This window comes from Nomascus leucogenys, chromosome 8 (genome assembly GCF_006542625.1).
Source record: "Nomascus leucogenys isolate Asia chromosome 8, Asia_NLE_v1, whole genome shotgun sequence".
Taxonomy (NCBI): domain Eukaryota; kingdom Metazoa; phylum Chordata; class Mammalia; order Primates; family Hylobatidae; genus Nomascus; species Nomascus leucogenys.
Window position 1 is genome coordinate 15,566,563 of NC_044388.1, and position 26,365 is coordinate 15,592,927.

The 26,365-nt window shown below is 42.3% G+C and overlaps 1 protein-coding gene across 3 annotated transcripts in view; it reads right to left on the minus strand.

Annotated features, from left to right (window-relative positions):
• The window catches only part of EPHB1 (EPH receptor B1), a 457,376-nt gene that overhangs the window by 43,468 nt on the left and 387,543 nt on the right, over positions 1 to 26,365 (minus strand). For all 3 annotated transcript variants that reach the window (XM_030816782.1, XM_003265255.3, XM_030816781.1), the window contains exon 12: positions 20,184 to 20,399. In XM_030816782.1, the coding sequence (XP_030672642.1) occupies positions 20,184 to 20,399 (216 nt within the window). The remainder of the gene's footprint in view (positions 1 to 20,183; positions 20,400 to 26,365) is intronic.

Sequence of the window (26,365 nt, forward strand, 5' to 3'; positions counted from 1 at the left end):
GAAGACAAGGCAGGTATTCTTGTCCTCTCTGGCTTGGAGTAGCAAGTTGTGAGTATGCTGGGGTCACCCTCAGGCACAAGTGGGCTGTGAGTTCACATTTTATAGATAGCACTCAGACCATTAATGAATAAAATACCAGCCTTGCCCTTGTCACCTGGGTCCTCTCCTCTTCTCTCCTCTTTGCCCACTGCTTGGCTCCTTGGCCACAGGGAATAAAGGAAGGAACACTTGACAGGTCACTTTGAAAAAGTCATTGCTGACCAGGAAAAAAAAAAAAAGGATTCCAACAAAGGAAAGAGCTGGCCATGAGGAAAAGCGAGCACCTTGCACTCACAAGCAGAATCCATGGCTTTGAGCTTTTTTCTACGCCCTTTTTTCTTTTTATCAAATGCCCAGATGGCATGTATTCTCTAAGTGAGCAATATTAGAAGTCGACATGGATCTTTTCGCTGAGAACTTTCCTTTCCTGTTTCTTACTCTCTAGCTTTCTCACAGAGAAAGAGCTTACTTGAATGCTTTTGTGGGAGGATTAAAATAAAATCTTCATTTCTGAAATCATTCCTGCATATTCCCCCTGCAGCTAGAATGCCTGCGGGGTGAGCATCCGCAGAGCAGCCTTTGATTGGCCATCCCCCTGGTCTTTCCCTTCCTCACTCGGCTGCTCTCTTTCCCCCTTACTTTGACTTGGACTCACTCTCTCTTTTCCCTAGACATCTGTAGCCTATACTGGATGAGAGTTTCTTGACTACCTTCAGATTGTTGAATTCAGCTTTCCCACAGGAAGTGTAATGTGATTAGCCTTAATCGTGCTGGTTTTGAGCTACCAGGGTCTTTAGAAAAAAAACTCTTGCCTGTGTGCTCTTGGAGAGCTGAATTGAAGGGCCTAGTTTCCCTTACCTGGATAAACATTTTGCTTACACAGATGTGCTAGATCCAGAGGCCTTCTTCGTGAGGGAATTCTGCTCTGTGTAGGGCCCAAACCCTACAACATCTGGAGCCCTATTAGTCTGGGTGCATGGGACAAGATCCCCGCCTTCCTTATCAATTTCTGTAACAATGCACAGGACTCTTACAGAACTGGACAGAGATTTGCAGACTCCTACAGTATCAAGGCTGGTCAGGGCTTTAGAAACCGGAGCAGGCCCTGTTATTTAACATCTTGTGGTCACAGCTCTTGGAAGGCAATGCTTCTGCAAAGTTACATTGCCAACTCAGTGAACATAACAACCAAGAGTTATAAAGATTTTTTGTTTCTTTTTTACATCTTTCTAAAATCTCACGCTGCAAGCCTGAAATCAAGGCGTTCATAGGGCCATTCTCTCTCTGAAACCTCCAGGGGAGAATCCTGACTTGCTCCTTCTAGTTTCTGGTGTTTGCCAGCAAACCTTGACATTCCTTGGCATCACCCAACCTCTGCCTCTGCCATCACATGGCCATCTTCTCCTTGTGTGTCTCTGTCTAATCCCCCTTCTTTAAAGACTCCAGTGATTGGACTTAGACTTAATCCTAATGCATTATGACCTCATTCTTAACTTGATTACATCTGCAAAAACCCTATTTCCAAATAAGGTCACATTCACAGGTGCCAGAGGTAAGGACTCCAATGTATCTTATTGGGAGGGATACAATTCAACTGATCCCAGGGCCCTTCCAGAACTAACACACCTTTCACACTGTCTTCCAAACACTAGCCAAGTAGGCCTCCTGTTCACTATCCAGTAAGCACATCAAGTACTTTCTAGCCTCCCCTGTTCTGATGAGGCTTATGTCTACCTCCATTTCTTTCAGTATCTCTTGGGCCTTTTCTACGGGACAGCAACTGTTCCCCCACCTGTGCTTGAGCTCAGGCTCCTGCAACTCCCTCCTTTCCTCCACACTCTGTCCTTGCTGAGCAAGCAGAGTCTGTGTCCAGCTCTGGGATCATTCCCATGAGGGAGGCACTGGCCATGCTCTTCCCCTAATTAACCCCTTTTCGTCCTTGGGCATCAACACAGGTGTTCCTTTTTCAGGGTCTTGTGATACATGCTTGATATATGCTTCTCCACCATAGCACCTAACAATTGCAATTATATAATTCCTTGCATAATTAGTTGTTTAATGTCTGTCTTTTTTGCTAGGAAGGAAACTTGAGGAGCTCAGGAACTACCTGTTTTGTTAACTGCAGTGTTATGCACATATTAGCTGCTTTAAAAAGATGTATTGGCTAGGAGAACAGCCAGTAGAGGCACTGCATGGGCCTGCACCCAGGTGGCTGGCCCCTCCCACATGATGACAGGCATATTGAGGAAGAGGGCTTTGCATATCACACCCCTGTGGGGCCCAGTATGGAGAGATGTGTTTTCTGAGAAACCTGACCCACTCCTTGTTCCAGTCCCTGGAGTATAGGCTGGCTCAGGCTCTGAAATTCCATACTGATCCCACCCATGCTAATAATATACAGGCCTTACTAAGAATAATTATGCTGAGTCGTTTTCAAAAGAGAATTTCAGTCAGGGCCTGATATCCCTAACTGAGCATTGGTAACAAAGTGACCCAGGGAGAGATATCAGAGCAAGGAGGAGCCAAATCTGTCTGAAGAAGAATTATTTGAGTGGTGGAATAAGGGATAGAGTGGCATTTGAATTATTTTACTCTCAGCTTAATTAATGTTAGAGCAGAATTTCCAGGGGACCAGGACTCAGTTTTATCCTGGCTTCAATTAAAGGGTCTCTCTGTCTTGTCTTTGCTTGTCTTCATCCCTCTCCACTTTCCTACCCCCAAGAGAGAGCCCGGCTACCCAAGCTCAATGATTGAAAGATGAGTAAGAAATCATAATTTGAAAACTGCCTCATGAGGCAGGCCATGAATCAGAAGAGAAGAAAAGTATGATTTAAATGTAAATACTGCCAGGAACTATGGGGAGAAGTAAAGCTGGACCTGGGGTCACTGGACAGAAAGTCAGTAAACCTTGCCTGTTCTGACAGATGAAGGTCATAGCCTTAGCCAAAATCTATCAGGCAGAGGGATCGACCCGACTGAGAAGCAACTTCTTACAGTGGTGCAGCAAAGTGCAGACAGAAGGGGCTTTTTCCTGAAAATCTTGCAGAAAGGATTACCTTCGAGATAATTTTCTGCTTTCTTTGCACCTTTCATAATGTATTAAGTGCACTATTTAAAAAATCTGAAACAGAGTACTGTTGCAGTCAAACTCACTGCTTAGGGTAATGAGAGAAAAAAGTCCAGCTATTACCTGGTGCCTACTCGGAATGTTTGTGTCTGTACTTGTATTCTGGGTAGCCCTGGGTGGTTGTGTGTAGTTCTGTGTGTACATCCCTCTGAATTTCACTGTGTATCTCTAACTATACTTTGTGTAACAATGTGTGCATAACTACACTACACACATCTCTCTCTCTCTCCCCGTGTGTGTGTGTGTGTGTGTGTGTGTGTGTGTGTGTGTGTGTGTGTGTGTGTTTATGGTACTGATGGGAGTTATTCATTGCAGGCTTTATGGGAAGTTCACAAAGTCTTTTTGTCCTCATCACAGAGTTCCCCTAACCCTAACCATTTTCTACCCATGAGGAATCTGCATAGCACTGTTGGTCCCTGGTGGAGCAGCAATGTCTGGGCAGTGTGGACAGGGTGATGCCTACCCTCAGCACTGCCCTCAGTGCCCTGCTGCTACCAGGGACAGTGGTGGCAGGTCTGCTACTCATCTTGGCTGTGTCAAAGCCAAGAAGGTCTTGGGCTGTTTGTGGCACCCACTTCTCCTGTGCAGGTCAGGTCTAGGGCCTGGCAGGAGGAAGGGAATTGCCCCTAAGGCTAAAGTTTTGGCATCCTCTTGACCTTTTCTCTTATGGATCCCCTCTTTGAAAGACACCTAGCAAGTTCTCTGCAGAGAAAAGACCGCTTCATTCCAGTCACAGGTGACCCCCATCAGCCACACCGAACAGCCTTCTTTCCTTGAACACTGATTTACTTAGAAAAGATGGGGCTTTGCAACCAAAGTGATGCAAGAAAGTCTTCTTTGTTGAGATTAACCCCAGTTAACTGGGCATCTGGTTCACTGATAGGTGCATAACAATGGAAATGACTGAGGTGTTAATTTGCATATTTTTGTTGCAGTGGTGTAGAAGAATCTCAAGACTGAGGGTGATTTTTTTTTTTTTTTTTTCCCCTGAGACAGAGTGTCACTCTGTGGCCCAGGTTGGAGTGCAGTGGCATGATCTTGGCTCACTGCAACCTCTATCTCCTGGGTTCAAGCAATTCTCATGTCTCAGCCTCTGAAGTAGCTGGGATTACAGGCGAGTGCCAGTACGCCTGGCTAACTTTTGTATTTTTAGTAGAGATGAGTTTTCATCATGTTGGCCAGCCTGGTCTCCAGGGTTGGTCAGCCAGGATCTCCAGGGCTGATTTGACAGGTTTTTGCTTTTTCTTTTCCACAAAAGAGTTGATGGATGAGGGCAAGGGTTCAGACTCTGGAAAATGGGTTGTTATGGGGGAAGACGTGGCAGGATCAGAATGAGGGTCCCAGGACCTAGAGGCAGATGCTGGTGTGGAGCTTTGTGCTGGCGGCACCTACTGGCCCTGTGCCCTTGCTGTCTCCTCGGTCTCAGACAACGTGATGGCTGGGTGGGCATCTGGGAAGTTAAGTCACAGCACAGGTGTTGCCACCCCGTGAAAAGATGCTGGAGCCCAAGTGTGGCCTGGGGCCTTCATGCTTCCCTGGGCTTGGAGAAGGAGAAGTTCTAAGATGATCGAAAATATACTTTCTTTTCCAGCCTGACAGGATGGGGATTTGGTGTCAGATTTACTTGGATTTTTGAGAAATACGGTAATTGACATTTCTTACAATGCAAGTTTGTGAAATAAAATTTATGCTCCCTGAAACGGTTTCAATGCAGAGATTTTTCAAGTATGCTCCAGGACTAGCAGGATCGGCATCATCTGGGAACTCATGTGACATGCAGATTCCTAGGCCCCACCTCAGATCCATGAATCAGAAACTCTTGGGTGGGGCCCAGCAGTCTGTCTTTACAAGCCCTCCAGGAAACTCTGGTCCCCAGGGAAGCATGAGAACCACAGGTTTCAATGGACACAGTCATTTTAGTTTCTTTTCCCCTGTTCTCTCTTGACAGGGTTTCCTCAGAATTTTCTCATGGTGATCCTGCCACGAGGTCCTCAATTTTCCTTTGCGAATATCAGCTTTTGTGGGTTTCTGGTGGCTGTCTGCCTTATTGTTTTCTGTCATAGAGTGACTGTAAATTGAGAAAGTTATAGGATCCTTTTCGCTAGTTAGCTTTAAAATGTACATCTGGGCCGGGCGTGGTGGCTTATGCCTGTAATCCCAGCACTTTGGGAGGCCAAGGCAGGTGGATCACCTGAGGTCGGGAGTTCAAGACCAGCCTGACCAACATGGAGAAACCCTGTCTCTACTAAAAATACAAAATTAGCTGGGTGTGGTGGCACATGCCTGCAATCCCAGCTGCTCAAGAGGCTGAGGCAGGAGAATCACTTGAACCCAGGAGGTAGAGGTTGCGGTGAGCCGAGATTGTACCATTGCACTCCAGCCTGGGCAACAAGAGCAAAACTCTGTCTAAAAAAAAAAAAAAAGAAAAAGAAAAGAAAACTGTACATCTGACATCTCTTGCCATGGGATAGGGATTCTGAGAGATGGGGAAGCACTTATGGTAGCATCTACAACACTCATATAAGCTGTGACCAGGACGGGACTTGTCCTAGCATGTTTACCAGTTTATCAGATGGGTTTTTACAAATCTAACAAAATCATACAAACCCCATTTTATGGATGAAGAGAACTAGGCCCAAGTTCATAAAGCGCAGCGTGATCCAAACCCTGCATTCCTCGTACCATGCCAAAGAACTATTTCACCACACCATGCTGGGAAAGAAAATTCTAGAGATAGTCTTTTTGCCCCTTTCTCAGGCGACATTGCTGAACACAGGGATCAATTGGGCAGTACAATATCATGAATGAAGGCCAAATTTTGTGAAAGGAAAGGCCCTACAGATTTCAGCATGGAAGCGATTGTGGCTGAAATGCATGCTGTCTCCCAGAAGCACAGAGAGGATGGAGGCTGCAGCTGAGACAATAATTCATGGGAATAATGGATAATGGGTGTGTGTGGGGTTGGTGGTGGTGAGATGAGGGTGCTGCCTACACCATGTCCTGGGATGACTGAAATTCATCACAGAACAAAGACCTCTGGAGCGCACATGAGCGACAGGCCTGGCTTCCTCCAGCAGGTTCAGGATGGGCCATGGCACCAGGTGCTCGCGGACATTACCCTTGTAGGAAGGCTGTCACTTGTCCCATGAGGGGAGGCTGGACCCTTCATTCCTGGTGCCCTAGAGCAGTACCGGAAATGAGTCTGATGCAGATGGGGCAGATTCTAGAGGAAATGGAACAGCTGAGCTATCCCCAAGTGGATCCAAGCAGTTAATGTGGGAAAGAGGGGCAGCAACCACCAGGGCAGCATGTGAGGAAGAGCTGACAAAGGGACAACGATCCAGGAAGGACAAGAGCACAGCTGGCAAATGGCCTGAGAGGAGGGGGCAGATGGCCAAGGAATGGCTCTGTTTGTGGTTCCCAGAAGGAAACAGCAGCAGGGCAGAGAACATCAGCTGACATGAGAAGACAGAAAGTAAGGAGGAGGAACTGGTGGGCTTGGAAGAAAGGAAATCTCAGAAGTGGCAGAAACACAGAGTGTGAGAGGAACCAGGAGTTTGAGACAAGAGGAAGGAGCTGCAAGAGGAGTCAAAGGGGAAGGGGCTGAGGGAGATCAGAGGCGCCTTGAAGACTTAATGCAATTCATGATAAAACAGGGAGGCCTGCAGAGAGCACGGCTGTGCAGAAGGCTCGAGCAAAGCTGGAGGCTTCTTAGAGAGACAGCCTGGGGGCTCTGAAGCATGGGAAAGTTGACACTACTTTAGCAGAAGGAACTTGACTGAATACTAAGAAGGGAAAATTATGCTCACAAAGGGACTGGATGGGCCTCTTCCTACTGATCAGAAGAGAAAGAAAGCCATGCTGAAATAGAGCTTTTGATTTAACCAGCATAGAGCTGCTATCCAGAGATTTATGGGATCCTGTTGGGGCTCTGCCCACCAATGTCAGCCGATGAAAGGTAAAGATCAAGTTTGTGAGTGTGTACGTGAGCTCCAAATGCAATAAGTTAATCAAAGATGTGACACCTTTCCTGGTATGTGTATGCCCTCTTTTCTCTTGGCAACATTAGACAGAACCAGTAATAACGAGAAGGTGACCTGTGAGGTCAAACATCAAGAACTAGTCTATAACAGAAGCATGGGAATGTTTATTTGAACACACATAACGGCATTCAGAAATATACCTGCCAAAAACAAAGTTGTGTAAACCATGCAAGTGTTCAGAGTCCAGCCTAGCTCATTTGTCTGTTTCTCTTAAAGAGCAGGAATATTAGTAGCAGTTCAGAACTATTCCTTAGTTTAGTGAATTTATTCCGGTCATAAGAAAGCACAAAGGAGAAAATTCTATCTGTTCATTATTTCAGGAGCTTGTTGGGAAGGAAATGCTCCTGGGGCTAGAAATAGCAATCTAAAACAGAGAAGGAACACCTGGGGGAAAGTAAGGTGGAGAATTAAGTCAGAGTGAGAGATGAAGTTTGAGGACCTGGTAGGAAAAACTAGAAAACTTTAATAGCTATTAATGAGGTCTTCACTTATAAAGTAAAACCAGATGTATTAGAAGATGGTGATTTAAAAAGATCTTGAAAGAACTGCATAAAATAGGGGAATTAAGATGGAGTAGAGAGGTCTTAAGTACTGTCTTATAGAACTGCTGATTAGGGGGATAAGCTGAATGTTCCACTTTTGGTGTCAAGTATGTTTCTAACAAATGGACTCTAGCAAACTACAAGAGAAGGAAAACACAAGAGAAGGAAACAGAAAATACAGGAAAAATGAACTGAAGTTTCTGGAAACTGAACAGCACAAGGTTTTATCTTCTGTAGTTTTTCCCTAAGGGCAGCCATAGTCTGCTCAGTGGCTCAAAGCCCAGTAGAAAACCCCACTGTCTTTCTGACTGGAGGAACCAAGGGAAGGAGTTCAGCACAATCAGGGCTGCTGGAGAGTTGAGGGAGAATCCCTAGAAACAAGATAACAAGGGGAAGGTAATACCAAATTCTGTGTATAAAGTCTTCCCAATTTTCTAGCTGACCCCCGAAACACGCATGTATACGACAGATTGAAAACCATAAAGAGCTGTTGCCCACTGCAAACATGACAGAGTTTACAGATTGAGTCTAACCAAGTTAATTTCCTGCTACACCAAAAATACCAACACTGGTTCAGTGTAGCAGAATCCAATCACCACATCATAACGTTCATGTTTATAATCCCAAACTTCTAGATGTATAAAGAGCCAGGGAAATGTTTCCCATTTTCATGGGAAAAAACAAACAAGATGCTAATCCCAGGACCACCCAGATGTTAACATTATCAAAGATTTTAAAGCCGCTGTTATAGCTATGGTCAATGAGGTAACGAAAAATATGCTTGTGAATGATAAAAAGATAAAATATCAGCTGAGATTCTGAAACTATAAAAAAGGATTAATTAGAAAATATAGCTCTAAAAAATACAATTATTAGAAAAAAGTCACTGGAAGGGCTCAGAAACAAAACAAAGACGGCAAATGATAAAATCAATGAGTTCGAAGGTAGACCTGAAGAAGAGAAGAAAAAATCAGGGAAAATAATGAACAGAGCTTCAGGAACCTGTGGAACATTTTCAAAAGTTCTCCCTGTAGATAACTGCAGCCCTACCAGAAGGAGAAAAAAAAGAACAAAAATGATATTTGAAGAATATGGCTGAAAACTTTGCAAATATACTGAAAGACAGAAATTTACAGATATTATAAAGCATAGAGAACCTCAAACAGGATAAATTTGGGGAAAAAAGGATGCTCAGGCATATCATAGTCAAGGTAAAAACTAAAGATAATGAGAAAATCTTGAAAGCAGCCAGAGAACTATGACACAGTATATATATGAATATGAATATATATGTGTCTGTGCGTACTTATATATATGTAAAAGAACAATGATTCAAGTAACTGTGGGATTTCTCGTCAGAAGCCATGGCAACCACAAGACAATGAAACAACAATGTTAAAGTGATGAAAGAAAAACCAAACTATAAACCAGAAGTGTATATCCAGCAAAAATATATTTCAGTAATAAATGCAAAATATAGACATTTCTCTGATAAAGGAAAACTAAGAGAATGCATTGCCAGAGACCTACACTACAAAAAATGTTAAAGGTAGTTCTTCAGACTGAAGGAAGGATGCCAGAGGGAAACCTGGATCTTCAGGAATAAAAGAAGAACAAGAGAAATGATAACTATTTTGAGGCAATGTAAAACATTTTCCTCTTGATTTCTTTAAAATACACATGGCTGTTTAAAGCAAAAAATGTAACATTGTCTTTGGGACTATAAATGTATGTAGATGGAACATATATAACAATGATAACATAAAGAGCAGTGAGAGTGGATGGTTAAATGGATCTATATGATATGATTTTGTGGTCTCTATGTTTTATGTAAAGTGCCTGTAGTTCTAGATACTTGGGAAGTTGAGATGGGAGGATCGCTTGAGCCTGGGAGGTCCAGGCTGCAGTAAGCAGTGATTGTGCCACTGCACTCCAGTCTGGGTGACAGAGTGAGACCCTGTCTCAAAAATAAAAAATTTGCTGAATTTTGCCCTTTATATAACTAGAAACATCAAATATGTATTACAAAATGTATATTCTTCTGTAATTCTTTTGGTGATGCAATATTATATTTTTCAGATTAATCCATGTGGATGTGTACTTCTGTTGCCCACTCATTTTTATTGCTCAGAGTCATCCACTGCATGATTATAGCTCAATTTCTTCTGCAGTCTGCTGCTATTTCCAATTCTTTCTCTCATCAATACTGCAACAAATATTCTTATGTATGTTTCCTTGTGCATGTGAGCAAAAGTCTTGCTAGAATATATATCTAAGAAACAATCCTAAATTACAATATATGCATATCTTCAAGTTTGCTAAATAATTACAGTTTGCCAAAGTGCTTATACCATCAGGAGTGAGTGAAAGTTCCTACTGCTCCACATTCCAATCTGTGAAATGATACTTCACTGTGCTTTTAATTTTTATTTCTACAATTAATAATGAGGCTGTTGATGTTTTCATATTATAAAGGATCATCTGCATTTCCTCTTCTGTGAAATGCATCTGTCATTTTTTCTATTTGGTTGTCATTTTCGTATTCATGGACCATAATATTCTATGTATTCTGGGTATTTTCAGGTCTTAAATTGTATGTTTCGGTAAGTAACCAAATAATAAAACTGAGTTTTCCTTAAAAAAAAAAAAAAAAAAAAAGTGGTACAATATGAACTCTAAGTAGACTAGGAAAAATTAAGATGTATATATTATATATGTATATATTATATATTATTATGTTAGTTCTAGAGTAACTGTGAAAAAAGTAAATACAAAGAAGTAAAGCTGAAAATCAAGAATAAGTAAAAGTTGGCCGGGCACGGTGGCTCAAGCCTGTAGTCCCAGCACTTTGGGAGGCCGAGGCGGGTGGATCACAAGGTCAGGAGATCGAGACCATCCTGGCTAACACGGTGAAACCCCATCTCTACTAAAAATACGAAAAATTAGCCAGGCGTGGTGGCGGGCGCCTGTAGTCCCAGCTACTCAGGAGGCTGAGGCAGGAGAATGGTGTGAATCCGGGAGGCGGAGCTTGCAGTGAGCCGAGATCGTGCCACTGCACTCCAGCAGCCTGCGCGACAGAGCAAGACTCCGTCTCAAAAAGAAAAAAAAAAGAATAAGCAAAAGTTAAGTGTCTGCCCATCTCTCCCTGTACATGGGGTGGAGAGGGATGCAATACCACCGCGTCTCTGTGCCTCACCCAAGGGCCAGTAGAGCCAGTGGCAAAGATGACGGCTGATTTGGAATCTACAGAGAATCCTTTGCTGGGCCTTTGAGAGGAAAAGAGGGAAAAGTAAAGCCAGAGAAACAGGCTTTCTAGAACATCACAAATGACCAAAATTGAGCAGGGAGTCTGGCACACTGTGGGGCCAGAGAGGGAATCACAGTGTCCTGAGCATTGGACTCAGGGTCTGGAGAACGAGACTGAAGGGCCAAAGCTGCCACTGCAATAGCACGCTGTGTGGCTTGATTAACTCACTTGACCACTCTGGGTCATGGATTCCTCATCCAAAAGTGAGGAGGTTGGGTTTATGGCAAATTCTTATTTCTTAACTGACTGTCAGGAGGAAAGGGACAATTGGACAGCTACTGTTCCTATCTTATGTACATCTGTATTGGCAAACTGGGCTCCTTCATGTCCAGAACCAGGCTCTTTTCCCATTCTATCTTTTCCCAAATGAAGTACATTTGCAACCACTGTTTTGTTTCTGTTTGTATGCCAATGATGACTCCTAAATGTGCATCTTCATTTGGACTTCTCCTCTATGCACCAAACCCACATATTCAGCTCCCTATTCAGCAGCTCTACTGTGATATCCTATAGACACATAAAAGTCAAAATGTTTAAACAAGTGTCTCTCAGAATTTTGTAAGTATCAAAATCATATGGAAAATTTTAGTAACAATGAAAAGGTCCAGACTGTTCTACTTCAATGCGTCTGTGCCTCTGTGCTCTGTATTAACTCTCCAGGTAAATCTGATACTCAACAACATTTGAGAATTTGAGAATTGAGAATTTGAGAATAACTATTCTGAACCAAACCCACAATCTATTCCCAACTCTTCTACTCCTTCAACCAATTTCTCTCTAGCATCCTCACTCTCAGAGAATGGAGCCGTCACCCATCCAGAGGCACAGGCTGGATACTTGGAGTCATCCTCCGCCATCTGTCACTTTCACCTGTAAGTGCCATTTGCTGTCAAGTCCTTCTGCATCACCCCACTAGACCTTCTAGGATTCATTTGCTGCATCCCAGCCCCAATGCCCTGTAGCCTCCTGACGCATCTTCCTGTTTCTACTAGTGCCTCTCCCACCCATCCTCCATGCTGCAGTCAAGGTAAATTTAAAAATAAATATATTTTATTTTGAGACAACTTCAAATATCTATAAAAGTTGCAAGAATACTACAATAAATACCTGCACACTCTTCCCTGAGGCACCCTATTCCAGCCCAACAATTGTCCCAGAGATGTCCTGTTAAGGATCACATGGTATACCCAGTGTCATGCCCCTCAATCTGGAGCAGTTTCTCTGTCTCCTTGACTTTCATGACCCCAACATTTTTTGAAGCGCATAGGCCACACATTTAATAGCATGTACCTCAATTTTAGGTAGTCTAATGTTTTCTCATGATGAGACCCAAGTTATAAATTTTGAACAGAGTATTACAAGCATTATGTTCTTTTCATTGCATCCTCTAAGTTGTTCCTGTTATTGCTGATGTTGACTTTAATCACTTGATTCAGATGGCATTTGCCAAACTTCTCTGTAAAGTTACTTTCTCCCTCTTTGTAATAAATAAATATTTTGGGGGGAGAAACATTGAAGATATGTAAAATCCTGTTTCTCTCCTGATGTTCACCTTAAGTTTAAGCATCCATTGATGTTTCTTATCTGAATTAGCTATTAATCTGATGGTTGCCAAATAGTGAGTTTCTAACATCATCATTCTTTCCTCTACAGGGAAGAGCTTTCTCTTGTTTCTATTTGTTCATTTATATGCATATTAGTGTGGACTCAATAGCCCCCATCTTATTCAGTAGATTATAACTTGTTACTATTATTATATATTGTGAGGCTCAAATTATCCAGATTTGGACATTTGGAGGCCCTTCAAGCTGGATGTTGTTTTTGTTGTATGTTCCCATTATTCTTTGAGTACTTTCTCATTTTCTGGCACCAAAAAAAGACGTGTTGGTCTCATCTCACATTTTCCCTGTCCAGGCCTTGGAAGGGGCCATGTCTCTAATGAGTCCTGGTTGCTTTTAGGGGAGTATATGGAATCCAACATGTGAGTGCCAGCTGTACTCCTTGCTATGTAGATGTTACTGCTTCAAAGCCACTCTCAGCCTATATTTATTTCTCCATTTCTATATATTTAAAACCACCAGTTCACATTAATACCTCTAATTTTGATTCCACAGCATACAATTCATTCTAGCTTTTATGCTTTCCATATTTATACCTCTGTTCCCACAGTTCCCATTATTTCCAATTTATTTTTAAATCTCCCTCTATATAGCTTATCTCTCAGTCTTGCTGAGCCAGCAGCCCATTCACACATGGGTCCTGATCTCTGCCAGGGCTTGCCTCCCTTGTTTAGAACATCCACCCTGGTTGAGTCTGCTTAATGGCTTTTTGGTGAAAGAAAACAGGAAGAAATCCAAGAAAGTTATTTCCAAAGAAGGCAAGGAAAGATATTGGAAGGAAAAGGCTAAGGAAAAGCCAGGTTATTTTTCTAAAATTCAAATCCATCACTTTCGGGCCACACGTGTGCATCTCTCTGTGTGCACAACACACACACACACACACACACACACACACATACACACAAAAGTCATGAAAGGTTTCCCATTGCTCTAAGGCTGCAACTCCTATCACAAGGGTTTGGGGAAGATCCTACATGATGGACTGCTACAGGCCTCCTTAGATATTTCCTCCCTAATTCTCCAAATGCCCTAAACAGGGGTCCCTTCTCAGTTCTACTCCACCTTCCCTCTTGCCACAGGGCCTTTGTATATGCTGCCTCTCTGCCTCTGTAGTCCAACCTGCCACATTTAGTTGGGGCAGAATGCTATAGATTGAATGTCTATGTGTCCCCCAAATTCATATGTTTAAGTCCTAATAATCCCCAATTGGGTGATATTTGAAGGTAGAGCCTCTGGGAGGTCACTGCAGTTAGTTTATGTCATGAAGGTGGAGCCCCCAAGATGGGATTGATGTCCTTTCAAAAGAGGAAGAGGCAAGATCTCTCTTTCAGTGCACATGCCAACAAAAGGCATCTGAGGACATAACCAGGAATAGAGCCCTCAATAAGAATCCAACCATGCTAGTTAGCACCTTGATCTTGGACTCCCAAGCCTACAAATGACAAGAAATAAATGACCTCTGTTTAAGCCATCCAGTGTGTGGTAGTTTGCTATGCGAGCCCAGGCTGACTAAAACAGTGACTATTCTTTAAGTCTCTGCTGTAGCACCATCTCTTCCTCTGGAAGCCCTCCTAGACACAGTTAGGCCATTCTGTTATTTATTGTTTTATTCATGCTCTCGCAAAACATGGCGGCCCTTATTTCAGCTGGTAATTATGCACTCATTTGGGCGTGTGTTTGATTAATGTCCCCAGTCCTCACCTAACTGACAGCAGTAAAAATGTCTCCTTTTGATCATGATTATGTCCCCCCAGCTTGTGGCCTAATGTTGACACATAGTAGATACTCAATAAATATTTGTCACTTGAATAAATTGTTTGTATTTTTTGAAAAAATATCTGCTTAATAATCAAACATAATTTTTTCTATTTTGAATAAAAGGCAAATGTGGAGAAATGATAGTAAAATATAGTGAGACAGGTGGCCATATCACTGTGTAGAATCCTGAAAACTCTTAGGCCTAGAAGCATATAAGCTCTATCATCTAGAAAGACACTTACAAAATCACAGCTTGTAATCCAAATAATGTGTACAGAAAAATAATGCGGGAAATCTTTTACCAAAGAAACTTTTAATGTCGTGTATATGTAAATTGTATATTTGGCTCATATCATTATTTAGGTGACTTAGGATCATTGAAATGTTAATCTTCCCAAAGACAGAGTAGAATTTCAGTCAAAATCCACATGTGAGTATACATGTATATGTGCATGTTTTGAAACTGGACAGGAAGATTTTAAATTGCACTTGAAAGAAAAGATATTTGAGAACAGTCAAGGAAGCTATTTTTTTCTTAAAAGAAGGATAATGAAGGATAACTTGCTTTACCCATACAGTAAGACACTTTTTTTTTTGAGATGGGGCTTCCCTCTTGTTGTCCAGGCTGGAGTGCAATGGCACAATCTTGGCTCTCTGCAACCTCTGCCTCCTGGGTTTAAGCAATTCTCCTGCCTCAGCCTCCCAAGTAGCTGGGATTACAAGCATGAGTCACCATACCTAGCTAATTTTTTGGATTTAGTAGAGGTGGGGTGTCACCACGTTGGTCAGGCTGGTCTCGAACTCGTGACCTCAGGTGATCCACCCACCTCGGCCTCCCAAAGTGCTGGGATTACAGGCGTGAGCCACCATGCCCAGCCTACAGTAAGACTTTTGATAAAATTACTATAATCAGAATACAGACAGGAAAACTTTTGCTAATATTATTATAATCAGGACAACACGGTTGAGCATAAGAATAGATTAAAAGAGCAGAATTGAGAATCAAAACATAGTTTCATATAATGAACTTAATATGTCAACGATGACATATGATTCAATAAAAAATGAATAATATATTTAATAAGTAGTGCTGGCATAATTGTTCACCTGAACAAAACAGTGTGAGAATATACTTCCCAATACATAGTCAAAAATGAATTCCAGAATATTCCTGGTGTCTATCAACAAGTGAATGGACAAATAAACCATGGAATATTACTCAGCAATAAAAGGAACAAACTCCTGCTTCACACACAACATGAACGGTTCTCTTAAATATAATGCAAGTGAAAGCAACCAGATGCAAAAAAGCATATGCCATATGATTCCACTTATATGAAGTTATAAAACCAATTGATGGTCAAAAAAATTAGAACAGTGGTTGCCTCTGGGTACGGATGTGGGTGAAGATGCAATGGGGAGGGATGAGGTTAGGGGGCTTCCTGGTTTGATGGCAATGTTCTGTATCTTGATGAAAGTTTGGGTTACACAGTTGTATGCATTTTTAAAAACTCTATAAATGTACACTTGAGACTTGTGAGTTTTACTCTATGCACATTTTACCTTAAAAAAAGAACCATAAACAAATACATGTTAGAGACATGTATGCTAAAGTGGCTAGGGGTGATATGTAATGATGTCTGCAAGTCACTTGGAAATGCATCAAAACAATAGATGGTGTGATGGATGGGCAGAGGAATGGATAGATGGACAGTTACATGATAAAGCTAATGTACCAAGATATTAATTCTAGAATCTAGGTGGTAGGCATATGACTGTTCTCTGCCAAATTCTATCAAGTTCTCTGTGTGCTTGAAATTTTTCAAAATAAACTGGTGGGAAAAATAAATACGATTCACAGGTACTAAATATTCAAATATAAAACAAACCCCCTTCCCAGTAAAATAGCCCAGGAAACTAGGAAATATTTTATAGCCCTGGAGTGAATATAGCTTTTAAAATAAACCAGGTAACCCAAGAAGACATAGCTATTACATGAATGTTAACTACTTTATAAGCCAGAGGAGATCATAAACAGTATAAAGGAATAACAGATGGGGGAAAAGATAAATTGTATCACACATGGCAGGCAAAGGAGTAATGTCTGTAATATAAAGAGACTTTCAATAAGTTTCTCAGAAATCAACAAACAACCCGATAGAAAAATAGATAAGGACACGTACAAACAATAGAAGAGAAAACACAAATCCCTGCACCACATGAAAAGATATCAGTATCACTAGCAGTCAGTTGAAAATGTAAATTAAAACAAAATGATGGTACTTATACACAATGGAGTACTATTCAGCCATAAAAAAAGAATGAGATCCTGTCATTTGCAACCACATGGATGCTAATGAAATAAGCCAGGTACAGAAAGATAAACATCATATATTCTCACTTATTTGTGGGATCTAAAATTTAAAACAATTGAACTCATGGAGATAGAGAGTAGAAGGATGGTTACCAGAGGTTGGGAAGGGTGGTGGTACTGGGTGGTGGTAGGGGTATGGTTACATACCAAAAAAAAGAAAAGAAAAAAATGAATAAAAACTAGTCTTTTATAGCAAAACAGGGTAATTATAGTCAGTAATAATTCAATTATACATTTTAAACTGAAAGAGGCTGGGCATGGTGGCTCATGCCTATAATCCCAGCACTTTGGGAGGCTGAGGCAGGTGAATCAGTCGAGGCCAGGAGTTCGAGATCAGCTGGCCAACAGGGTAAAACCCCTTCTCTACTAAAAAAAAAACAAAACAAACAAACAAACAAAAAAAAACAAATTAGCAGGGCATGGTGACACACATCTGTAGTCCCAGCTACTCGGGAGGCTGAGGCAGGAGAATTGCTTGAACCCAGGAGGTGGAGGCTGCAATGAGCCGAGATCACGCCACTGCACTCCAGCCTGTGTGACAGAGTAAAGACCCTGTCTCAAAAAAATGAATAAATAGGCCAGATGCAGCGGCTCATGCCTGTAATCCCAGCACTTTGGGAGACCAAGGTGGCCAGATCAGCTGAGGTCAAGAGTTCGAGACCAGCCTGGCCAACGTGGCAAAAACCCATCTCTACTAAAAATATAAAAAAGTTAGCTAGGCATGGTGGTGGGTGCCTGTAATCCCAGCTACTTGGGAGGCTGAGGCAGGAGAATCGCTTGAACTCTGCAGGCAGAGGTTGCAGTGAGCCGAGATCATGCCATTGCACTCCAGCCTGGATGCCAAGAGTGAAACTGCATCTCAAAAAATAAAAAATAAATTAAAAACTTAATTAAGATAACTAAAAGGGTATAATTGGATTGTATGTAACACAAAGGATATGTACTTGAGAGAATGAATACCTGATTTTCCATGATGTGATTACTATGCATTGCATGCCTATATCAAAACATCTCATGTACCCTATAAATATATACCCTTGCTCTGTACCTACAAAAATTAAAAATCAAAAAATTAAAATTAAAAATTTAAAAAAATGTAGACATATGTGAAATTTAAAAATGAGGCATCATTTTTCATTGTTGAAGCAGCAACCCTTTGTGAGGGTTGATCACCTCCAGGCCTGGTGAGGATGCTGAAGCGCAGCACCACACACTCCTGGTAGAGTGTGAATGTTTGCTATCTTTCAGAAAAGTAATCTTGGCAGCAAGCGATGATGCCCAAAAGACACCCCAGATCACAGAGGAATAGGCATAATACGATCCAAATTTTGTAGAATAAAAATTTTCAAATTTTTGACCAAAGAGAAAAATGTCAAAGAAGGCACACCTAATTGTTGAAATTGATGCGTCAGGGCAGGTGTAGGTAAACTGTGGTCTGAAAGCTAAATCTGGCTGGTCCCTTTTTTAATAGTTCATGAGCTAAGAATGATATTTATAACTTTTTAAGGGGTTAGTTACATTCTACATGGTTATATAATTATCTACATGATATCTTTCATTTTGCCTCTTAGCCGGCAAAGCCTAAAATATTTACTAGACGGCCCTTTGAGAAAAAGTTTACCAATCACTGCCTCAGGGGAATTTTAGTTTATTTTTTATTCTTTTTTATTTTTATTTTACTTTAAGTTCTGGGATACATGCGCAGAACATGCAGGTTTGTTACATAGGTATATGTGTGCCCTGGTGGTTTGCTGCACCCATCAACCCATCATCTAGGTTTTAAGCCCTGAATGCATTAGGAATTTGTCCTAATGCTCTCCCTCCCCTTGCCCCTCATCTGCCGACAAACCCCAGTGTGTGACGTTCCTCTCCCTGTGTCCATGTGTTCTCATTGTTCAACTCCCACTTATGAGTGAGAACATGTAGTGTTTGGTTTTCCGTTCCTGTGTTAGTTTGCTAAGAATGATGGTTTCCAGCTTCATGCATGTCCCTGCAAAGGACATAGACTCATTCTTTTCTATGGCTGCATAGTATTCCATGGTGTATATGTGCCACATTTTCTTTATCCAGTCTATCATTGATGGGCATTTGGGTTGGTTCCAAGTCTTTGCTATCGTGAATAGTGCCACAATAAACATACATGTGCATGTGTCTTTATAGTAGAATGATTTATAATCCTTTGGGTATATACCCAGTAAAGGATTGCTGGGTCAAATGGTATTTCTGGTTCTAGATCTGTGAGGAATCGCCACACTGTCTTCCACAATGGTTGAACTAATTTACACTCCCAGCAACAGTGTAAAAGCATTCCTATTTCTCCACAGCCTCACCAGCATCTGTTGTTTCCTGATTTTTTAATGATTGCCATTCTAACTGGCATTTCCTTTTACTTCTCTGTACTGTTTTGAGTTTTGTAATAATCATGCATTACTTTTGCAGGTTTAAAGAGGATAGACAGATAGACAGGTTAGAAGGTAGATTAGTCACTTTGGGTGCTGTTGAAATGGATGTAAGCAGACAAAAGGAAAGCAGGGACACCAGTTAGGAAGCCACTGAAACAATCCAGGTGAAAGGGAATGGTGCTTTGGAATAGGGTGGGGGCAGCAGAGATGGAAAGAGGGATAGATTTTTTGGTATCCTATGGGGGCCGCTGAGGGATTGAAAATAAATGGACACAGAAAGAAATCAAAGATCATTCCTAGGTTTCATTTTTTAGTTAAGTGGTGCCAACTACTGAGATGGAGGGACTAGGGAGAGGATATTGGAGAGTAAATTCTGAACTCTATTTTGGGCTTGTTAAAGTTCTAAATGAAATTGTGTGAACTAGGCAGTTGGATATAGATGATTAGAGCTGCTCAGAATGTAGAGGGGGAGGCTGAGCAGGAAATGCAAGTTTAAGAGTACTCATTATGTTGACGGTACTTAGAGCTACTTGGAAGCAATATAGAGAGAAGAGAGAAGGGGATCAAGAGTCTACCTGGTGACACAGTGCCCAACCCAGCTGCAGATTGAATCCCTCATGCATGCCTGGGGTCTGCTCTCTGCTGACAGATGCCTCTGGTGCCAGTGTCTACTTGCTTGGATTCCCTCAAATCATCTGTTCCAAAATTTCCTCTTCCCAAGGAACACTATAGCTTCATAATAGACACTGACCCTTCCTCACAGTCTAAGCCCAAATGCTTGCTTTCTTGCTTGAACAACCAGCTGCTATGGCTTCTCCCGGCTGGATGGTCCTCCTGGCATCTTGGTCTTTCAGTGGAGAGCTCAGTTCAGGTTCCATTCCCTCCCAGTGTGCCCTGCCACAGTTCCCAGCCATGTAGAGTCCCCTTTCACTCATGCCATGCTTCTATTTGAGAATGCCAAGAAGGACTCACCAAGGAGCTGGTGTAGGTGGGATCTGAGGTGTCATCTTGGAGGTAGCGGGAGAGGCCAAAGTCGGACACCTTGCACACCAGGTTACTGTTGACCAGAATGTTCCTCGCAGCCAGGTCCCGATGCACATAATTCATCTCAGCCAGGTACTTCATGCCGGCAGCGATGCCCCTGAGCATACCCACAAGCTGGATCACGGTGAACTGCCCGTCATTTTGCTGTAATAAGACATAGAGCGCATTGGGATCAAGACGGGCTTCAGTGGTTAAGCAGAGGGAGAGATGCTGTGGCCCTGCTGCTTGTCAGCTTCCTTCTGCTCCAGGCCAAGCCACTCACTGTGTCCTCCTCCCTTCCCCACTCCCATCCCCCATCCCTCTCCTTGAATGCTTTGTTCTCTTCTCCTTGCCAAGCCCTGTCAATTTTGTCTCCAAATTATGTCTCAAACCCATTCACTTCTTTCCATCTCCACTGCCGCCAGTCCAACCAAGTCGCCGTCATCCATCACCTATAACAGCCTCCTTGCCCGCCCCCTAATCCATTCTCTCCAGCCAGAGCCATCTTTTTAAGACATAAATCAGGCCGTGTCAGTCCCTGGCTTAAAAATATCTAATAGCCTCCCATTGCATTAAGGAAAATCTCCAAACTCCTTAGCACGGTCCACGAGACCGCCTGGGATCAGCTACTGCCTTACCTTAGGCCACCATACCCATCACTAATGTACTAAAGTCACAGTGACTGGCACCTTTTCTTCTTTTCCAAGACAAACTCTTCCTGCCTTAGGGCCCTTAACGTGTGCTATTCCCTCTGTTTTCCCTCCAACAATCGACATCTACTTGCCCTTCAGTTCTCCGCTTAAATATCACTTTCTTAGAGAGGACATCCCTTTAACTAGCCCCTCCCCTCCCTAAAATATGATTAGCACTTTCTCATGACAACGTTTAGTGCATGCTCTTAGTCTTCTTCTTAGCACATATCACGAGTTTTAATCGTGTGTGTGTGTGTCTTGCTGTCTGTCTGTCTCTGCTGCTTGATTTTATACTCTTCGAGGAAAAGAACTCTGTCTTGTTTGGTCACCATACTATTATCAGTGCTGTAAACGTTAAGGTAGATAGAAAATCTCAATAAACATAAGTTGAATGAATGTTGAATACATCTTTTCCTCTTTCCAAAATCAAGCATGTAGAGCACCTTCTCTGGGTAATCCCAGGGCTTTCAGCCTTTAGACTGGTATAACCACACCTACCTCCTAGGGACAGTGGGTCAGGAGAACCTCATGCACAGCATCTGGCACAGGGAACTCTCCTAGTGAATGGGAGCTGTTCCTGCTCCTCTTCATGGCAACCTGCAGTGCTGTCCTCTCTCCCATCATTTGTGGGCTCAGAATTTCTTGGGTGGATGCCCTCCCTCTGGTTAGACAACAGACTCTTCCTCCTATCTCCCCAAGGCTCCTGGGTCTTGACTTTGCACACACCAGTTAAATCAGTAGACCCTAGGCTATACTGCCAAGAACATATTTTCCCATCTAGTCCACCCAAATGCTCCTCAAAGGGCTGAGAATTGTGTTCTATAAGTAGAGCACAGCCTAGTCATTAGAATGCTCTGACTGGAGGAGAGGTGGAAGCAGGACACCTGGGGTCTAGTCTATGTTTACTGCTAAACACAGGCACTCAGCAAGACAACCACGACCTGCATCCCAGAGTCCTTATGTGAAATGCAGAAAGCATAGACAATGAGAGGAGCTCCCATCATTGAGCATCTACTGTATGCGAGATGTTACACAATGCACTCACATGCATATGCTCCTGCAAAAGCATTTTCTATGCAAAAATAAGCAAGGAAAAATAAAAGACCTGTTATAAAAATACTCTACTTAGGAACAACAACAACAACAATCAAAAAGTCTAACCATGATTGCATGAATTGTTGGAAACTCTGTTCCTCATGCAAGATTGCAAGCCTGGATCCATGTTCTGGGGGTTAGGCTCCTTGATCAATAGAAGGAATAGAGAAATTGACTTTCTCCCCTCCTAAAGATGTCTGCCAGTAAAAGGGCCCCCAAACATATTGTGTTTGACACACTCCAAGTTCCAGGCTATTTCTAACTCTAACTTTAGCCACCTCCAAACCTGCCCAGGAGATTGAATGTATGCTTTCTCCATAATAGATTCTTCTAAGCAACTCAAAAAGAAAGTATAGAGCTACTTTTTGGAAACTCTGACTGGTTTTCAGCACATTGCCCATCTGTGAGAGCTGGATGTGCAGTGAGTGATGCAGATCTTCCTTCTCACTAATACACTTCAATCAACACCTTCTCAAGAAGTTAGCCAGGCTGTTGCTAGCACCAAGCATTTTCTCCAAGTAGGTCTCTGGGGATTTGCCTCTTCAGAAAGTTGTCATGCAATTTCTATATATTACAGAGGTGTATCTCAGCCACAAGTCATATGGATTGTATTTTTTCAATTCAGTCTATTATCTCCTCTCCGTAAGTGTAGGCAACAGTGTCTACACATACAGAATGTCTCCCTAAAAAAGATGGCATTTGGGGAGAGCACTGGGGTGGCTTAAACAACTTTGAGAACAGTAATGTTGAAAGTGCATGCAGCAATGTGTCTACGTTTTTGCTTTAAGTCATTTAAGTCTTCTTAGAACTTCTTTATTATCCGATTTGTTTTAAAATTTAGATTATAAATGTTATAGTTTCTGGGGCCAAAAAAGACCAAGAAATGATTAAAGGTCCAAGCTTTGGAGCCAGCAGACCTGATTCGGATCCAGGCTCTGCAGCTTAGTGGTTGTGTGGGCTTGGGCAAGTTATTTAACCTCCAGAGCAGTTATTTCCACATCTATAAAATAAGAACATAGTGTCCATTCTTCATAGGGTTCTGGTGAGACTAAATGAGATAACACATATGAAAGGCCCTAGCTCAGTGCCTTGTGTACCCTAAGATGGCGGCAATGATCCCTGCTAACATCAGCAGAGCCTAAGTAACGGCTCACAAGTCAGTTCCCCTGTACCTCAGATGGGTGTGGTGAGAGAAACTGAGGATACCTGGGACCAGAACTCTGGGTTTTCATGGCTTCCTGGGTGTGTGTGGGAAACATCCTGGGATCACTGTCCTTGGGCAGCCCACTACTCAGCACATGCTGAGCTCAGCAGGTAACAGATAGGCATCTGTAATTGTAGTAGATGGTTGGGACCTAATGATGCAGGCCTAAACTTTGGATCAATTAGTCACAAATGTTGGTAGCATCCATCACTTGACTTTTGAATGGCACACAATACTTACAGAATATGTTTAGATCCTTAAAACTGGTCCTGTGCAGTAGGCAAGACAGGCAATATTATATTGTTTTCACAGACAAGATAAAGGAGGTCCAGAAAATTTATGTGATCAGCCTTAAATCACGGTGTGGGTTTGAGTTACAACAGTAATCAAAGTTCAGAATGGTAAATCACTTCTCCACTGACAGCCCATCTCTGATCAACTGGTAATGGTGGCCTCAAATGCTGTGTGGAGAAAAAGGCTGTGTATAAGCTTTGCGGGGAGAAGAACCATGATGGATTAGTGATGCTACTCTTATCTGGGTCTTCTAACTCCTGTCCTGTGCTTTTGCCATTGGAATATGCTGACTCTGCAATGGGCAATACATTTTCTTTAGAATCTTCAAGAGAACCACATGTCAAGATAGGTACGTTCATGTCTGTTGAATTCGTAACCTTGGTGAAATTTAAAGATAAAAACATATTAAGATTTTTCTGGCATGTTTAACTGTTACATGCTCAGTTGATTGGTGTAATTCTCCAAAAAGAACTTCCAGAGATATGAACAGCAGCATTCAAAGATGAACAAGATAAAAAAAAAAAACTAACTTATTTCTTGGTGACTTTGGGAAAGAACCTGGCTCTGTGCTGAGCACATAGTAAAAACAGTACAGAGAGGAAATACAGGTCTAGGTGAGATGATTTAAACTTTCCTCCCTTCATGAAGTGCTTTCTGCTGAAATTGCTTTTCTGCAAATGCACCGAAGCCACTTGCTGGCCCTTATATTAGACAGGAAGGATTTAGGTATTTCAACTTTCATTGACGAATCCACTTCAGGAAATGAAACTCTTATTTGATTTGTTTGAAGAAAATGAATCATAGATTTTTTCTAACTGAAAGGGACCTTTCAAGCTCATCTAGCTCAATGCCTTTAGTTTATAAATTGGAAAACTGAGTTAACAGGTTTGCTCCAGGCCACAGGGTGACTCACAGCAGAAGCCAAAGCAGAACCTTGGTCTCAGGACTTCCAATCTGGTGTTCTCTTCCTGATTTCTGGGTTGCTATCTTCTAGCTGCAGCCCGTGAATGAGCTTCTCTGATGAGAAATGTCCCCGTTTGACATTACTCAGCGACTTTCAAGAGTCTTCCAGTTATGATTATCTGTGAAAGAAACAGCAGCAACCACAAAGCCAAGCTTTACGCAAGAAGGCCTTATGGAGCATGTCAAGAACCATGTTAACTAAACCATGGGATACTGGCCACAGCTTCAGGAATTGTTTCTAATATTAGGGAAGAGCCACCAGGTTGAATCCCTTGAATTTGAGTGTCAAGAAGGAAAAATTTAATTACAGATTTGTATGCTATATAATCCATGGCACAATAATTTTTGGAAAATTGATAATAATGAACCATCTACTGAATGTGTGGTTGAAGCATAATGGTATCTCTCAGATGCTGATTCAGGGCTAGAACTGTAGCCACTCTCCAAAGACGCTATGACCAGTGGGAAAGGAGAAGTTGGAGGGGAGGAAACAGTTCCAGAAATTGAAGACTAATCCTTTTCCTTTCTTCTCTGAGTAGTGATCCTGAAATTATCCTACTTCCCAGAAGATGGACCCTGTAGAACTGAACTGATGACCTATTTTTCGATTTTATCAAGCAGTAGATACGTCAATTAATGTTGCTATGCTCCAGGGTTCGGTAGTAAGGCTGAAATTAGATTTATAGATTACCTGCCTCCATGCAGTGTGAGGAGTCAGAAACGCTTCATTTCCCCCTCTCCTCCTGGCACTGCCTGCTCCCACCACTCCTTTCTTATCATGCCTGCTCCTCTGTTTTCCTCTGCTCCTCTCTTGCCCCCAGGTTTTCTTCCCCTGCAAGCTCAGCTCATCAACATGAGAAATGCTGGTGTCCAACATGCCTCCGTGACCTGGGCCCCAAATGAAAACAGACCCTAGGAAGAGCAGCAGTGTGGGATTTTGATTTTCTGCAGGCTCCTGAGAATGATTCTCCCTGTTCCCCTGCACACTCCAGCGGGGGAGTGTGATCACAGTCCCCAAATCAAGCAGTGACTCTCTCTGAAGTCCAATTAGGTGACTGGTAGGAAATAAATGACTCCTGAAAGGGTCTTGACAGTGGTTCCAGAAAATGCTTTCCCTTCTGACATTGCCTTTTATTCAAGTTTATTCAACTCAACTTCATTCAACTTTGTTTATTCAACTGTCTTCATGAGATCTCTGATTATAAATGAATGTCCCCAGGAAAGCATAGACAATGATTGCACTGACATGAGAGGTGTGGCAGCAAGGACAGTGAGAGATAATGTACACACAGGATGACTAGAGCTCTCATGCCACTCCCTAGCATTTTTGTTTGAGAAATAATTTTTTAGTCAACTAGCATTTACCAGGTGCACACTGTGTTAGGTATTGGAATTTCCAAATACAAAGCATAACCCCATACCCTCAAGGAGGCTGTCCTAGGGAAAGTACATGGGCTCACTAATCTACACCAGTTGTTCTCCACCCCTGTACCCCCAGAAAAACAAAAGCGCCTACTGCCTAGTGACCCAGACTGGGCAAAAAGCATGCTCCTGTTGTACAAAGGTAGCTTCAGTAGTGTGCTTCTAGATAAGTCCCCCAGCTACCCTTCCACGCTACAGCCCCTAAGCTCTGTTTCTGAGTGCTGGAGCTACCATGCAGTGGCTGATAAATTACCAAACAGGTCCACACTTACTTTGGCCTTCATATACACTGTTTTGCTGTACCATCAGCCTACCTACCTGCTTCTCGCTTGTCTGGCAAATTCCTCATTCTCTAATCTCAGATAAATTCTTCCTCCTCTTTGAAGCCTTCCCTAGATTCTCCAGGAAGATTTAAGAACTTCTTCACTTACTACATCTGTACTTAACTTATGGGGAAAAAA